The sequence below is a fragment of the Equus asinus genome, chromosome 11, assembly GCF_041296235.1.
Source record: "Equus asinus isolate D_3611 breed Donkey chromosome 11, EquAss-T2T_v2, whole genome shotgun sequence".
NCBI classification, from domain to species: domain Eukaryota; kingdom Metazoa; phylum Chordata; class Mammalia; order Perissodactyla; family Equidae; genus Equus; species Equus asinus.
Genome location: NC_091800.1, coordinates 7,780,738 through 7,797,902, shown reverse-complemented (window position 1 = coordinate 7,797,902; position 17,165 = coordinate 7,780,738). Strand labels below are relative to the sequence as shown.

General features: G+C 41.6%; 1 protein-coding gene across 5 annotated transcripts in view; it reads right to left on the bottom strand.

Annotated features, from left to right (window-relative positions):
- The window catches only part of LOC106832434 (phospholipid-transporting ATPase IB), a 588,664-nt gene that overhangs the window by 386,861 nt on the left and 184,638 nt on the right, over positions 1-17,165 (bottom strand). For all 5 annotated transcript variants that reach the window (XM_044777414.2, XM_070520415.1, XM_070520416.1 and 2 more), the window contains 7 exons: positions 16,943-17,048; positions 16,128-16,210; positions 13,428-13,477; positions 11,114-11,183; positions 9,436-9,520; positions 8,289-8,428; positions 6,617-6,755 (listed from right to left, as the gene is read on the bottom strand). In XM_044777414.2, coding sequence (XP_044633349.1) covers positions 6,617-6,755; positions 8,289-8,428; positions 9,436-9,520; positions 11,114-11,183; positions 13,428-13,477; positions 16,128-16,210; positions 16,943-17,048 — 673 coding nt within the window. The remainder of the gene's footprint in view (positions 1-6,616; positions 6,756-8,288; positions 8,429-9,435; positions 9,521-11,113; positions 11,184-13,427; positions 13,478-16,127; positions 16,211-16,942; positions 17,049-17,165) is intronic.

The following is a 17,165-nucleotide window of genomic DNA, read 5'->3' as shown; positions in this document are numbered from 1 at the left end:
GTACCTGTTAAACTTCTAAGACAGAAAAAAAGGGAGGAAACATGAAACAAATTTCCATACATTTTCAAACCTGTTCAAGTCTGTATTTTAACAATAGTGATGAGTAAAAATGAGATTTTCCCAGAATGCCATTAAAAGTTCTGCATGGTAGGATTGAAATAATTGAACTTTTTGTTTCCCATTAAAATTTCACAAATGTATTCTCCTGAGATTAGGCCCAGGAGGGAGGTCTATATTTTATTTTCATTTAAAAAGAGGATATTGAAACTCGAAACATCCCCTCTACGTCAGGCTCACTCTCTCTTTATCCCCAGAGACTTTAAGCAACTTCACGCAATACAGACTGCTACAAATTTAGTGTAACTGATGCAAAAGGATTTGCTGGTAGTTTTTGATTTGCACAACAGCTGCAGAAGCGAGCTGTAATTTTTAAGCCCTAGCTTGCTGCTTTATTTTATATTTTTCAATTTAAGCAAAATGCCACTCGACATCTGAAGCTTCACAAAGATATTATGGAAAAATTCTAAGTATTTTTCTAGTCATTGCAGGAAGAGGGCAAGAAATAAAACCACTGACACTTTTAAGAAGCTAAATATACAAAACTAAAGGTTTCTGAGAAGAAACAGGTTCTTGTTTTTGTTTTAATTTTGAAAATGAAGCGAGATTTTTTGCTTAGAGAATTATCACACAGAACACTTGCTCTAGACAGACCATGGAAGTTTAACACAGTTAATTGTGGCAAATTAAATTATGTCAATCCAAGTTTGGTGTGCTTGATTTCTAATGTTTTTGGATAAAATGAGATCAGCTCTTGGAGAAGAGCCAGGTATGAAATGTCAATCCACACTTGTAAATTGAGGTCTAGTTCTTTAATCTCACAATCTAACAAGACGACTATAAAATGACTAAGAAGAAAACCTCTGGGATTTCACTTTTTACTACGGCTGAAACTAACAGCACACTACAGAAGTGTTTAGTCTTTCTACTACCTGACCATAATCAACATTCAAAGAAATCAAAATATTACAATCTATGGTACTTAGAGCGGGACTTGATTTTAAGACAATAAAATAACAATTTACACTAGAAAATGTTACCAAACCAAATCTCTCAGCTCTCACAGCCAGTGTCTCTTTTTTGAGGTCAGCTAATCCCGTCAAAGATATCCAAGTCCACACGTCTCTGGAGATATTTTTGGAAGGGCTGGGAATGATTTATCCTTCCTAACCAGACCTCCTAGGACAGGATTAATCAAGCTACCCGTCACTGGTTTCAAACCCTCAATAAGTGTGTTGTTGGTTCTAAATATTTTCAGGGAAACTGGTCAATCAATATTTCAGTGTGAGTGTATGAAACACACGCCAGACAACAGGAATGGAGGATGAAAGATGGTATTCTTAGTCTGTTCCATGTGGGTTCTGAGAGGCCGCAGAGAGTCCCTCATCACCCAGGGAAGCAGGAAGCTGAGGACTCACCTGCAGAGCCACACACCTGGGCACCTTTCCCTCCAGATCCTTCCGATGCTTCTCAGAAAGGCTCCGCCACACCTAAGAACACACGGCCGCAGCCTGCCTCATGACCTTCCCCCAATATTGGGGGTCCTGACCCGTTCCATGCTCAGTCTTTTTCTCTTCTTTTTTTTACACAAATCCTTGAAGGCTCCAGGTTTAACACCTATCTCATCGTGAAGCCTTCTCGGCCTTCTCCGACTCAGATATCTTTCCCTCTGGGCAGCGAGCATCAAGCGTCACAGTCGCGAGCTCAGGTTGTCAGCACAACTACACCTGTGCAACCCAGGCCAAGTTACCTGATATTTCTGTTCTGTATTTAAAAAGGGGATAATACCAGTCTCAAAGGGAATTAAATACAAAACTATGTGAAGGACTTAGCACGGTATTTGGCACATCATAGCTAACAGTTACTGAGTAACTACTATTAACTATTATTAAGGCTTAATATCTATACAGCCCAACTAGTACTTTCTCATCTATTTCGCTTTCTAATGTGACTCCGAATTAGCTCACGCCCTTAAAATTAGGGAATGTAAATTCCCCAAGCCTATAGTGGAGCATCTGGCAACAATGCTAGCTACAAGTAAGCAAGAAATAACACATCTGGGGCTGTCCTGGTGGCACAGCAGTTAAGTTCATGCACTCCACTTCAGTGGCCTGGGGTTCGCAGGTTCGGATCCCTGGTGCAGACCTACGCACTGCTTGTCAAGCCATGCTTGGGAGACGTCCCACATATAAAGTAGAAGAAGATGGGCACAGATATTAGCTCAGGGCCAGTCTTCCTCAGCAAAAAGAGGAGGATTGGTGGCGGATGTTAGCTCAGGGCTAACCTTCCTCAAAAAAAAAAAAGAAAGAAAGAAATAACATGTCTGACTCTCCTGTGAAAATCAATAAAACAATATTGAGATTGTGAACTCCACCAAACAATGCCCCAGCTTCACCTGAGAATAGGGACTTGTCTTCCTTTTAATGGGCAAGGCAATCTACAGGCACTAATAGGATGGGCGAGCACAATATTTACTCACTTTAAAAAATTAAACTTCTAAGACTGTAAGAAATGGTTTAAAAGTATTAAATGATGGATAACAAAGTGTGGGGGGAGGGGTGGCAGAATTCCAACTCAGAAATGGTTTACAATAAAAGCTATTTCCAACTTAATGACTTTAAAATGGAATACACAATAAGATTTTGTTTTCACTCATCCTACAACCATTAGGAAAAATTTATAGACTCTGAAAACTTCACATCTATTGTCTAACTATTTAATAGATGTTTTATCCAGTGGTAATAAGGAAATGACGACTACATGATTCACAGAGGCTACAGCTGAAATTTCACTTTAGACTAGCTGATGCCAAATTTTTAAGCTAAAAAAGAAAATTGTCAACTCCTTAAAACACAGCTAGTTAACATAAATTCAAGCACAGTGCAGCAGGACTCTGGCATCATGCCAGTTCCAAACTACCTAAAACCCACAGGCAAGATGACTATATCTACATAATACTCATAGGCTCATAAGAGAGACAAATAGCCTGCAACTTAATTTGACTAGGTATACTTATTTTCAAGGTATGAACTAAAAGTAACACTTTAAAAATAAATTCTCAAACTATGATAGATAGATAGACAGATAGATAGATAGATAGGTCCAATGCTAAAGAGGGCCAACAACCCCATACACCAAACATACCAAATGTTGCCTCTGAAGGTGATCTCTTACTACACGTAACACTAAGAAAATGTTGCCAGTTAAAATTCTAAGAGTCAACAATCATAAGATATCTCAATTTCAGAAACGTTAAAATATAAACATAATGTACATCCTAGAATGGATGAACCATTCTCCCAGCTTCTAACTCAATTTCAGACAATGGTTCTTGTGAAAGCCATGTGAATCTGTTTAGAATGAGCCCTGAGACCTAGTCATCAAGCCTGGTCATTAAGCAGAGCATAGCCTCTATAAACTCTGAATGTTCCCCCTGAGCTATAAGACTGTCCATGTGTAAAGACCAAAGACAGCATTCAGAAAGCTCTCCTAGCATGGTGCCTGGTACTCGGCAGACACTCGGTTAATTTGCTCTCTTTTCCTTACTTCATCTAGAAGTAGAACTGATAGATGCTTGATCTTCTTCCCAAATATCTTTTGGGCACCCTAAAAATGCACCTAGAATGCACTAAAATGCACAGCATATCCAGTAAGAGTTATGGGAGACAGATCGATGATGGTTCATATTACCGAGAGTATGAAGAACACATGACGAGAACACAGGCTTATAAGTCCACACCGTATCTGGAGCATGACCTCGTGCTGCTTACAGCTGTCGCCTGCGGTCTGACACAGACAAGTCTATTAAAATGTCTGTATGTCTACACTTTGCTGAGCCTTTTGCATCATTTGTAGGCTCAAGAGATATCCTAAACCAGAAAATGACATTTAATCCCTCAGCACCACCCAGGGTAACAAACTTGAGTTCTGAATGCAAAGTGAAAAAATAATTCAGACATAGCTCTTTCAAAGAGCATCAGTTTCCCAGCTGTTGGAAGCATATTTAGTAATACCAAGGGTATGTTTGAATTCTACTGATAAACTAGTGAAAATGTAAGTAGAGAAAAACTCCAGGGTAAATACAAGACTTTGGCCAAGTCATCAGCTTATAAGTAGGAGGCATCACCTTCTAGTGGTCCTGAGGAGTATTCACTAAAAAAGATCAATTTTAAAATATCTAATGGATGTGAGTCCTTCTGGAACCAAAACTACAAATGTTCCTATACCTTCTTTGAAAAAAACACAAAATAATATAACTGTTATTTAAAAAAACTGGAAAGGTATCCATTATTGCATAAGGCTCAGAGAAGTCTCACTGATGCAAGTCAAACTTTCCTTCAGGAATAACCCATTTGTGTTCTCTGGGTTGATTTTCAGCCCTTTGCCTTCACTTGTGTTTATTCCAAACTTAGCTAGACCCAGATAAACTCACATATAACAAAACAATCAAGCAGGAAAAGGGGTGTGTGTGCTCCCCGAGGGCTGGGTGATTGGCTGAGAGGCGGTGAGAGCCGGCCAACCAGCACACTAGCAGCACACTCAAGGTCGCTTCTCACAGCAAACACAAGAAAGGACTTTAGGAAGTGAAGCCTCGGGCTAGGGGCACCAAAAAGGCCATTAGTCCAGCAGGAACACTCAAGATCTGGAAAGCTAAGAAAGCTTAGCACTACAGTTCAATCTTAACTTGAAGGGTTACCCATCTCTTTCATTATCACTCATTATCACACATTAAATGTGTGATAATGAGCAGAAGGTATACCCTTAAATTTTAAGTAAGCATTTCAGGACAGCGGTCCACTTTATGTGCCCTATATGAACAACAGGAGCCTCATATCCATAGCAAATGTTTTGCTGTTGCTGCTGTTAGCACAGTCAAGTCAATGCAGGCTCCTAGCAGCCCTGTGTAGAGCAGAGTGGGAGCTGCCTGGTCTTTTTGCTCCATCCTTTCACCTTCCAGCACTATATCACACAATAGGGTTTTCATGGCCAATTTTTTAGAAGTGGGTGACCAGGTCCTTCCTCCTCGTCCGTCTTAGTGAGGAACTTCTGCTGAAACCTGTCCACCACGGGCGACCCTGCTGGTGTTGGAAATACTGGTGGCATAGCTTTCAGCATCACAGCAACACATAGCTGGCACAGTATGACAACTGACAGACGGGTGGTATGGTTCCCTAACTGGGAAACAAACCCGGGCCAAGGGGGTGAGAGTGACAGATCTTAACCACTAGACCACTAGCACTGGCTAGCAGGTGTTTTAGGCAAATTTGTATGGGAAATAATACCTGAAGGGCCGAGTATATACATATACAGAGATACATTACACTAAAAGCAAATGTTCATTCATAAAAATATTGCCGACATCACCAAGAACTGTAAACTATGGGTTTTTATTTTCTAGTAGTAGCAATGAGTCTGCACAGAAACATCATCACACTTTTCTCCAAAAACATGCATTTGAGAAACAACTAGCATGAATGGATGGGCAAAATCTGTAACTGATGCCTCAGAGACTGCTTATGAATCACATGGCACTCTCCTGAGACATTAATTTCAGTTGTTCAGGAACCCAAATTCCATTTGATTACCTACAGCCTTGACAAGAAATGACTAAATAGCTTTTGTCTATTAAAAAAACTCGAAATTCACCCCAGATGGTAGGTATTGCCTACAGCTGAGCTGGTCTGAGAGCCAGGGCTGATGCCAAAGAGGAAGCTTAAGGAAAGGGGCACCACTGAATTCAGCTGGTAACACTCCAAGGACCCTACTCGGAACAGGACAACAATCACTTACATTCAGATGTTCTGGTATGTTTCTTTCTGAAGTAAGCTGTGACACAGTCTTTTTCCATAAATACATTATAAGTCTTGCAGTCCTTACATATTCATTTTATAACATATGCACCAGAGCTTGTCACATCATAAAGGTGACAGAGTATGAGATAATTTTAAAATAATTCAAATAATAAAAATTGCATTTCCTTTCCATTGTAGTTTCAACTCCTTTTCAAACTTAAAATGTGCCTCTTTAATACTAATGAAGTTATTTACTTCCCTTTAAATACTTAAATTCCCTTTCTTCAATTTTCTTCTCTGTGATGCTTTGCAAGCAAAGAGGTTGCCAACCCAGATGGGGAAGGAAAAGATACAAGACTCTTAGAGAAACCTATCAACTAACAAAATCATTAAAATGGCTATATTATATAAAATAATAGTGCATAAACTTAGTGCAAACATCCTCTTAGTCTCTTAGACTAAAATTTTGTGAGGAAAGCAATAAGAAAATCAAAGGTGTCAACTCTTGAATTCTATATCCTATGTAAGTGTGTTTAATACTTTTCAGGAAGATGTCATAGTTTTAATGTCTGTAACAGGAAGATAATGCTCATCAGAGCATCTTCATCTTCATTTGATTCCAGTAAACTTTTCCTGGCCTTACGAATGAAGAGGTCTACAAAACGTCATCTGACAATGCATCTGAGGAAGCCTGAAGCACTTCCAGAAAACACTTTAAAAATGTAATACAAAACCAGCATCAGGAAATTATTTTCAAAATGAATTACCTATATTAATTGCAGTTTCTTGTTTGTCTCCTGTCAACACCCAGATTTTAATTTCTGCCTTCAACAGAGTTGCTATGGTTTCTGGAACACCTGCCTGAAGGCGATCTTCTATGGCTGTGGCTCCCAGTAAGAGTAAATTCTAGATTGAAAAATATCTTCAATTAAAGACCAGTAGATACTTAAGAGCAGCATTAATGACAAACTCTGACAAAAGAAAGGCAGTCAAAATGTTCTGAGACAATGATCTTATTTCCTCTACATTAAACCTTTGTTTGCAGATGATTAATGATCTCTAGATGTGTGACATTTCAAAACTATTCACAATGTTAGAACCACTCCATATGCATAGGCACTCATCACTTACTCATCATGTATTTCTTGGTACATGAGCATGTCAGAATAGAAATCATCTGGCAGTAAGCATATGGGAAAATTATCCTGAGAATATTAACAGTAGGTGACCCCCCCCTCCACTAATGAGCAAAGTATTATGTTATAGTTAACACATGAGAAAAACTGATTCAATGATGAGAAACTGACCTCATCTGAAACTGATTCACTTGATGAGAAAAGCCAATTACCTCTTGAGCATCCAACCACGTGCCTAGAACCGTATGGGCATGTCACCTATTTAATTGCTCATTTCTGATTTAAAGAGTAATTTTGGGGGGCCAGCCCAGTGGCGCAGCAGTTAAGTGCACACGTTCCGCTTTGGTGGCGCAGAGTTCGCCAGTTCAGATCCTGGGTGCGGACATGGCACTGCTTGGCACGCCATGCTGTGGTAGGCGTCCCACATATAAAGTAAAGGAAGATGGGCACGGATGCTAGCTCAGGGCCAGTCTTCCTCAGCAAAAAGAGAAGGATTGGCAGCAGACATTAGCTCAAGGCTAATCTTCCTCAAAAAAAAATGTAATTTTGGATATTTCCAGTAAAGCAGGGCCAAATGAACACTTGAATTCAATTCTACCCCTACCCAAATTCCATGAAAATGATGAAGAAGTGAATATAAAACTCAAACACTGAGTATAAAATAGCAAAGGGGAATTAAACAAAAGACATACAAAATAAGAAATGAAAAAAGAAAACAAGTGATGACTTCAGAGTTTTAGAAACTGGAAAATGGATGGACCAGTGGTTGCTTATATGAAACAGAAGAAGTTGAAATCCAGCTCCCAGATTTGAGGGAACCCAATACACAGAAAGCTGGCTAATGCCTTGGGATAAACTGAAAAGAACAACAGCGAAAATCAAAGTAGCCAACATGGATCAGCAATGGCAAAGCTTAAACACTATCAGAATGAGTAAGTGTGAAAATTATTAGTATGTACAATGTCCAACCAGCCCATGCGCTCAATGCTCAGGGAACTCAATAGGGTGAACTAATCTCATTAAGCCTAATCTCAGGCAAACCCAGAAAGTCATTGATGCTGTTTTTGACCTGATACTTCCTAAGATATCATTAATGCTTAGCTGAGAATAGCTAGATCTTTCAGATAGCCCATAAAAACTGTTTCTTAAAGCAAAGAAAGAAATGATTAAAAGCTAATGGTTAATTAAGATACAAGAAAAGAGAACATCACTATATAGCAAAAGGATTCCTGTTCAAAGACTTCATCTGATAGGTGATTAAGCCCCTCACTGGGCACATAACGACTACATCATGTGCAATTACCTTCTCGATGATCTCATAACACTCTTCCAGTCGTTGAGCTCTGTCTTTCAATATGGTGCTGGCCTCTTGATAGACTTTGAGCCACTCTTCATAATCATTCTCAGAGAGGTCAGCATAAGCCACACAGAGAGTCCGCAAGCCTACAAAACAGCCACAGTGTATCCCAGTGATGCCACTAGCGACAGGGGCAAGCAGGATATCCTGCCTCCTAGGTGACTTCACGTGGCTCCATTTCATATGAGCATGCTCAAAAAAATTAAAGAAGCCATCTGCTTTTTAGTTCACTCGAATTCAAGTTTCACACATCTAAAAAGGGAATTTAAAAACAACTCTACTGCATTTTAATATAAACTACCTCTTCTGTAAATGTGAGAGCACAAGAGGAACCGTGAGAGTGAATTTCCCACAGCAGGGAAGTGCAGGAGCTCCGCACGATCCATATGCGCATGCTCAGGAGGCAGGCATCAACAAGTAGAGGAGGCAGGAAGCACATTTCAAGATAACAACAAAAGCCCAGTATGTTATCACATGAAATATCCAGGCCTTCAAGGAGTCACAACTTTAAGTGTGTGTATGTGTGTACATGCACACACATACAATCATGCGGCCACAGGAACACACGAAGGCAAGAAAACAGCAGTCAGCACTTGAGCAAGGGTCCAGCTTCCATCACATTCACTTGCAGGAAAATCTGACGTTTCAGAGAACTCCTTTCCTGTTCTCTATGGGTTCAATAAATTATCATTTCCTTAAGTCACAGATAAGACAGTGTCATAAGGATAACAAGAGAGGAACAGGGAAATAACAACATGAGTTTTCTGAGAAAGGGAATCATAACTACAAGAAGATTCCGCATATTATGAGCTGGCCTGCCTTTACCCTCAGGTCTTCCGATTTAGAGTTCAGAGTCATAAATAGGTAACTGACTATGGACTTTGCTGTGCATCTCATTACTGCCATAGGCACAGAACGTGGAGAGTGGGGACAGGGGTTGGCTCTAGAAGAATATAGTCCTATGAAGCAAGCCAAGTACTGCACCAAAATGACATGCCTGTTCAGAGCATGACCACTTACCCCAACCATCAGCCATAAACACGTGAAAGTACAACTTCAACAGTTAAAAATAACATTTCCAAATTTCATTTACCTTCCGTGGCAAAATATTCCAGATGGCATAATGTTTCCTCCATGTATTTTGAATCTTTTGAAAGTCTCTCAAAAATTACATTATCCTATAAAATAGGGAAACATTGTGACTGGCAAACCCTTAAGTAAACCCACCAGTCAGCATTCTAAACATAGCTTTGTTCTAATGGTGTTGATCTAATGCGCATGAGAATACTTGAGTGGGCAAGCAGAAATGTAACTCTTGGCTGGATTCAGTCATGAGCTTTGGAAGATAAATTGGGTACGGATGCGTCCAAACAGAAACTTGTTGGGGAGGACCAGAGGTGTCAGGAGAATAACCAGGGATACAACGGTGAGTACATTTACCCAAATTTGCAAAATTCATACCAAAGTTTGCCATGCCTTTTTGTCCAAGTGGAAAGAGTAAGATGCACACCCCAAGTTGCTTCAGCACACTCTTGCCTCCTGACACTGCGGGAGCTCCAAACCAGGGGCACAACAACCCACTTGGCACTGAACCCAGTTTGGCTATGAAACACAGGGGTCATCACCCTGTGACTATTTCCGTGCCTGACAAGGAGGGCTGGGGGACTGGAAGCCACAGATCATCCAAATATCTTACAAACTGCACAGTTTTAGGACACTAAAATTTTTTTAAAGAAATCTGGTTTGGGGGTGAGCAGATTTGAAGAGAATTAAATCCTATAAAAATAAAATGCACCATTGCAGCATTTCATATTTACACTATTCTATAGTTACATATTGACAAATAAATGAAAAGTTAAAAAAGAATATCATGTGAGAACAGCATCCAGGTTACCTTGACTTAAGTTGTTATTATAAACATATAATTCTCTAATGGGTCCAGCTATAATGCCTTCAGAATTCACACGCATTACTCATTTTTTAAAAGCTCCAGTCACAGTGTACTCAAACCAGACCACGTGTCTGCCCACAATTGGTAAAGATTAGCAAGATTTTCAACAAATCATTGATCCTAGTGTAGCTTCACAGTCTTGACATAGCCCCATAAAATGAGCTTGCTAATTCTTTCCCTCAACACATAAGACCACAATTTAACAGGCTATAGTTTTGCAAGTAAGGATCATAAGCAATAGCATCTTTCCTTAGAGATGATACATTTAGATTTGATTACTAGGAGGCAGGAGGACAAAAGCCTGACCTAGGAAACTGACCAAAGCGGGCAGTAACAATGCGGCCACAGTAGACATGACCCTCGTGCCTCCCACATAGCCCTCTGTGATGAAAAAAAAAATAAACCCCAAAATTGAGAAGAATAGCTGCTAGAGAACCAGTACATATTAGAGTCCTTAAAAGAAGATTATCACAGGTCAATATAAAGCACTTTATCTTCCCAAAGTCACAACACAATGGTGGTAAAACTGGAATCAGAATTCACACACTCGGGATTTTGCATGACACATCAAGTTGCCATTTCTGACACCAACCACAGACTAAAAGCAAGCTTTTCACTGAGCATCCTTGCCACGCTGGCTTGACCCCGCCATGATCTTCAATGGGCTTTTACCACCAAATCAACTTTATGGCCAACCTGAAAGACTCTTTAACCTTGGGCAGGCTATCAGGGAATGATGAGGACAACAGTGAGGAAAACAGCAGATCAACCAAGCTTTGCCCAGAACTCTTGCTGTGCAAGACACTCAGCCAGTACTTACGGCCCCTTTACAGTAGAGTCGAAGTTGTCCGGAAGGAGTTCGAACAATCACAGACATTCTTTTTCTGTCACTGTAAGAGTAAAGAAAAGAAAAAAGGAGCTGTCACTGGTCTGCTCTATAGGACCCAATAAACACCAAATAAATTAAAAGGTGGTCTGGCGGTCCCAAAAACGAGCAAGCTCCATTTTTCCCGACCTTCTTCCTCAAAGTCTGACTTTAATTGTCTATCTCCGACTCTTTTTATTTATACATAACAAACATAAATCTATTCCTTCCTCTGCCATGGAAATTCACTAGTATGGCTATTTCTGGGAGGAGAGACAGAAATGGAGGATTGGAGCATCTGCTGTGTGCATCTAAGTTACTTCTGACGACACTCTGTAAAAGCATTTTTCTTTATTTTACAGCTCAAAAATATTGTAACCTGCCCAGTAAATAGCAAAGTGGGAGATTCAATATAAATCCACTTAACTCAAAGGCTCTTCATTGTGTCTTCTTTTAATAGGAGTAGAAAGAAACTACAAATTTGTAAAACATTCCTACCTTAGCACGTAGGTACACTTTGTCTCTCCTCTCCCTACTCCAACACGTAAGCTTCCTTATTCACCTCTCATCATGACCCACCCTCACTCACTGAGCCTTCAATGGCTCCCATTGTCTACAGATTCCTCCTCTTGCTGATCTCCACCCACCTCTGCAGGCTCACCTCACCTCCTATTAACACTCTCGGGCACCACCAGACTTCAAGAACACCAGAAGACTCACCATTCTCCTCTACACCTCCTGTTCCACTCCTTTGCAGACAACATCTCATCCTGCTGGAACACATCCCAACCACATGGGCCCCAGACCGCCCATCTCTTTGGCCTTTCAGCGAAGTGATTTCCAATGCACTATGAAGCTCCTAAAAGTAGGCAACATTCTCTCTCCATTATCCAAACCCACAGCACTCTATCTGACCTGGATTTGGATTCTCTCTCAACTACCTATAGCCAGGTGCCCTCAGCAAAATTATTGACCCAGCATTTCAGTTTCTGAATGTGTAAAGCAGGGTTGCCACTAATTACATCAAAGAAGTGTTGTCAGGATTAAGTGGCATCTGGAAAAAGATGAGTCAAGTAAAAAGAAATAGAACCACAGCCATAACCACAAATGATCTTTTTTGTGCCCTCTTATTCTCCCCTAACTTTTTAAATACATCCTCATGTCTCCATCCATAGTCACCTATTTATCTATCTCCCTTTTCTCCTCCTCACCCCTCCAATAACTGCTGGTCCCAGTGACTGCAGCCACACAACAGCACATAGTGTCTAGGACATCAACAAGATATGGGGCACAAAAGGTCTGGAGAGATGTCTAGTGCATCCCTCACCTCCACACACAGGAGTCTGTCCCCTGCTCCACACGTGAACTGCTACTGCTATCAACCGCCTCTCTCTCCCACTGAGTACCAACCCCAGGGGCTCCTGACCCACCAAAGGCCAAGTTTGCAGTCCTAAAAGTAAAGACTAGGGCTGGAAAGTATTTCCTACAAGAGGGTGAAAAATTGATCTTTTTCAAATAGCTTACAGCTTACTCAGACACAGAAAATAATTTGTGAATAATTTAACAAACGTTATTTACAAACGCATCTAATTTTAATAATAGGAAAAGATACTTCGAGACAGCAACAGAACCTTGCTCTAGGATTGACAGTTCAATGACAAGAAGGGAAGAAACAAAATATTAAGATATGTTGGGGATTGTTATGACAAACTACAAATGATCCAGGGAAACAAACAATCCAACAAATATTCTCAAGTCTTATATTAAATAAACTCCACTGGGGAAGAATGAGTCCGGTTATGTAGAAGAGAACTGCTCTACTCGGACAAAGCCTCCAGTAAGATGAATTGATCTCATCTGCCTGCATTTGTCAGCTTCCCAGATCCTGCATTGGAGTGCTCAGATGGAGCATGAGCCACGACCTTGTGGGACCTGGGAAAAGCCAACAGAAATAACGCCCTCACATACTCCAAACCAGACAGACGTGTCTGCAGCTACTGATGCCAGAACACCAGGTTCTGGAAATGTAAAGAAAAAGGAGGATATGGAAACATAATGTTTTATTTGAAAAAACAAAGAAAAATGACCTACTTTGCTTTCTTTAATGAAACTTACAAATTCCAAGGAGAAAAGATTTGTAAAGATATATTTACTATATTTAATATTTAAGTACCACATTTAATCTTACCATATAATCATGCAAACACTCTGATGAAGTTGTTAAATATATATATATATTTTATTTCAAGTACAGGAAAGAGAAACATACCTAGAAAATTCCAGGACATTAAGGATTCCAAACGTCTGTTCCTGTCCCATCTAAAGGAAGAAAAACAGGCTCTTAATTGAGGTGCAAATTATTAAAACCTCAAAACAACTGTCTCCCCAATCATGACCATCTCCCTCCCTCTCTATCTTCTATCCCTCTACAAATGCCTTTTCAAGAGTGCTAGTTTCTCACAGGTCACTCTGGTGGAGTCAAAGTGCCCCCTTCTGGTAGAAGCTTCTCATTTTTCTCTAGTTGGTATGGCTGTCATAAGAACCAGCTTGGCATATCCACTTCCAAGACATGAAGATAAAGGACACAAGCTATACAGGTCCATCTGAAACCTTAGGGCCACTTATGCTTCCGAATTCAGAATTTTACACTTTTTATGAAAGTATATGCAAACATCATATACCATAACATCCCCAGGGGGGCTCAGGGCAACACCCTGTAATACAACACATCAATTTTCTGCAGCAAAATGTATGATTATTCACACTAAATGAGATTCATAGAGAACATAAATAGCCTCATGTCACTTCTGGTTAGGTTTTGCTGCCAAATGTCTATGCTCCAAATTTAGGGAAAAAACTTGGAATTCAAAGCTTTTTGGATCTGGGATTTAGAAATAAGAGATTATGAATTTGCATCAGATTTTAGAGCAATTATCAAAGCAATTTTCTTCAGGTTCTTCAAAGTTGTAAAATGAATATTCTCAACTTTTTTCCAGAAGATTCCAGATTATTTGTGGACCATTTCAAACTTTTAAGTCTAATCTGCTATTTCCCCAGTACAACACAGCCATAAGACTGTGGGCTTTGGGGTTCAACAGATATGAGTTCAAATCCAATTTCTGCCATTAAGCGTGTGACTTTTTAATGAATGGTGATAGCGCCTGTCTCCAAGGTTTGCACAAAGCAATCAATGAAGTAACATGCAGAGTACCAAGCGCACGACTGACACAGCGTAGCACTGTCCCATCCACAGCTCCCAGCCCTTCTCTTCTCATCCCAAAACACAACCAAGGATCCACTTAATCTAGCCTTCACAGCCTTTATTGCCCTCTGTCTGCAACCTCCAGTCAGTTCCCTTTCTCCTCAGCCTGTCCCAGCTCCGTCAGACCCCTGTCCGGAGCCATGCCCACTGCTACCCACCCCTCTCTGCACTGCTGTTACATCGACCGCGCCCACCTGCTGCCCACGGACTCAGCTGTCAAGACCACCAGTAAGGCCACTTCATCTAAATAGCTGGTATCCAACTCGAGAACTTGGGTTTGATGATACCTCAGTATTAATGGCTGAATAAGATTCTTAAAGTTATTTATGAATCTTAACTAATCAGGTAGTCTCTTTTACTCCCAGAAATATGGCCCTAATACTGTAATAAAATGATGAAGGGGTGCCATTCCACTTTTCGTCATCATCTAACACCATGACAACAACGTCAAGAGGCACCAGCTGCCCACATTGTGAGCCAAGCAGAAGTGGCCGTCCCCTCCTCCCCCACTCAAGCCGGCGGGTCCCGGCCCCTCCCCGTCCCCACGGCCGCCACGCAGAGAAGGACAGCAGCACCCACACAACTGAAAACCCACAGTAAGGCTGCGTCTCAGACTGACGGGGAGGAAGACTTCCTTTGTGAAAAGTCTCCATAAAGGAAATTCTCTATTCAGTCAGTACTTTGTTCCAACTTTTAATGACTGTACACTTCCCTAACTAAATTCCCTCTGTGGACTGAAATAAAGGACAAATAAATGGGTCTGACCTCTGTACTCCATAAGAAAAGAAACTGAAAATGCCAAGACATCGGTACTTTGTCTAAGCTTACGATATTTCATAGGTTTTGCATATAAATAAAAGAAAAAACGTACTACTGCCAAGTCAGGATCAACACCAAGCTATTACACCAGTTAAAGTGAACTTCAGACGTATTGAAGACATCTAGAGATTTAAGGATGCACAAAGCCAAAAACTCTGATAACCCACGAGTCCTCCGCGAGCTGCGGAGTGGAGAGCGGAGGCGAGAGCAGGCAGTGACTCCCCCAGGCCCCCAGCGACCCAGACAGGAGCCAAGTGCAGCCCCTCTAACTGGCCAGTCCTAACCACCAATGTCCCTACTGCCCAGCTCAAGTGTCCGATTCGATCTTATTCTTGATTTAAACTTTTTTCTTTCCCCAAGTTTCTCCTTCAGGCTCCTTGAGAGGGAAACAGAAAAAGAATCGTAAAATAAACAAACCCTTTGACTTTAGGGAAAAGGAAAACTAATACAGATAAAAAAAGATCTTAAGTGCCAACTCCTTTCTCTCCCATCAAGGAGACTGAAGCCAGCAGACTGAGGGCCTACTGGGCAAGAACTGCCAGGCGCTGAGGATACAAAGAGAGACAGACTCTGCCTCCAGGACAAGCGTGCCATGAACTGTTGCAGAACAAAGACTGGCTTGCTAAGGTCTTTTCTGCAAAGATCACATCAGTATGAAAGACTTGTGAGGAAGCACCTTTAAGAGAGAACAGTTACTGCGTTGCAAAAACAACATGAATAAGCTAACATAATCACATATCATCAGTTCTTCAACAGGTCTAGTTTCTCACAGAAAAAAAATTTGAAATTTAGCTATCCTATTTACAATAGACATGCTATTTCAAATATATAATCTTCAAAAAGAGTAGGTGGTGTGCACCGTCAGGAGGCGCCCAGCGAGTCACTTACTGCTTCTATGATGACCGAGTACGGCGTTCTGGCTGTGAAGACAAAGCCCAGCTTTCTAGCTCCTTTCACCAAAGCAGCTTCATCTGTCAATAAAGAGTTGACGAAGCATTAACTAGCTGCTGGTAATGAGAGAATCCTGTTTACCGAGCACTAGGTTTCAAATTAACAAAATCCACCCCAGGCACAGAGGCCGGGCCTCCCAGACACAGCAGTGAAGACTAAGGAGGCAGAGGCGTGCTCCCTCTCCCCGCCCCAGGAGCTGAAGGAGCGCTGCCCGCGCACGGGGAGACACACCAAACTAGCTCACCAGGACACGACTGATGGCGCACCGCCGAGACTCGGGTGGGGTCCAGCTCCCTCTGAGGAACTTAAGTAACATTCCCATGACTTTCTGGCTAAACGTCTACTCTGAATAGGCAGTGCTGGTCCCAGGACTGCAGGACTACAGAGCACCAGGAAGGGGCTAAACTTAGTGCTCCAGGACACAGCTTCACCAGCAGCGGGAAATCCCGTGAGGGCGGAGGTGAACAAGGAAGCCAGCGCACTCGCCCTTGAGAGCTTCATCTGGTGCAAGGACTTCTGCCAGGACATGCAAGATGGCCCGGGCCCCCCTGCTGCCCAAGTGTCACCCGAGTCAGGAGGGCTCAGCACCAGGTTTCTCCAGTTTTATCCCTTGCAACCATAACCTGTAGACTGTGTGAGGCCAGAGGCAAACAGCGGGATGTTTGTGGGGCAGGCCGTACCACCGCATCTCCCACAAGTAACTGCAAACACCAAAGTCTCTAGAGAAAGGGAGGGCAGAGCACATCCCTCACCTGGGGAGGAGGCCTGGTAGATGATGTTATCTCCATCCTTCTCGGGAACGACGGTGTGGCACACGGCCAGGAGGGTGAGGAACTCCTGTATGCAAGGAGCTGTGGGCTACAAGCAGGAGACAGGGTTAATCCATCTGTTACAACACCGCTGACATACACTGGAGTTAGAGTCAAGTCACCCCCTGTTTAAACCCTGTAACGGTTTCCTGCTCCATTTAGAACA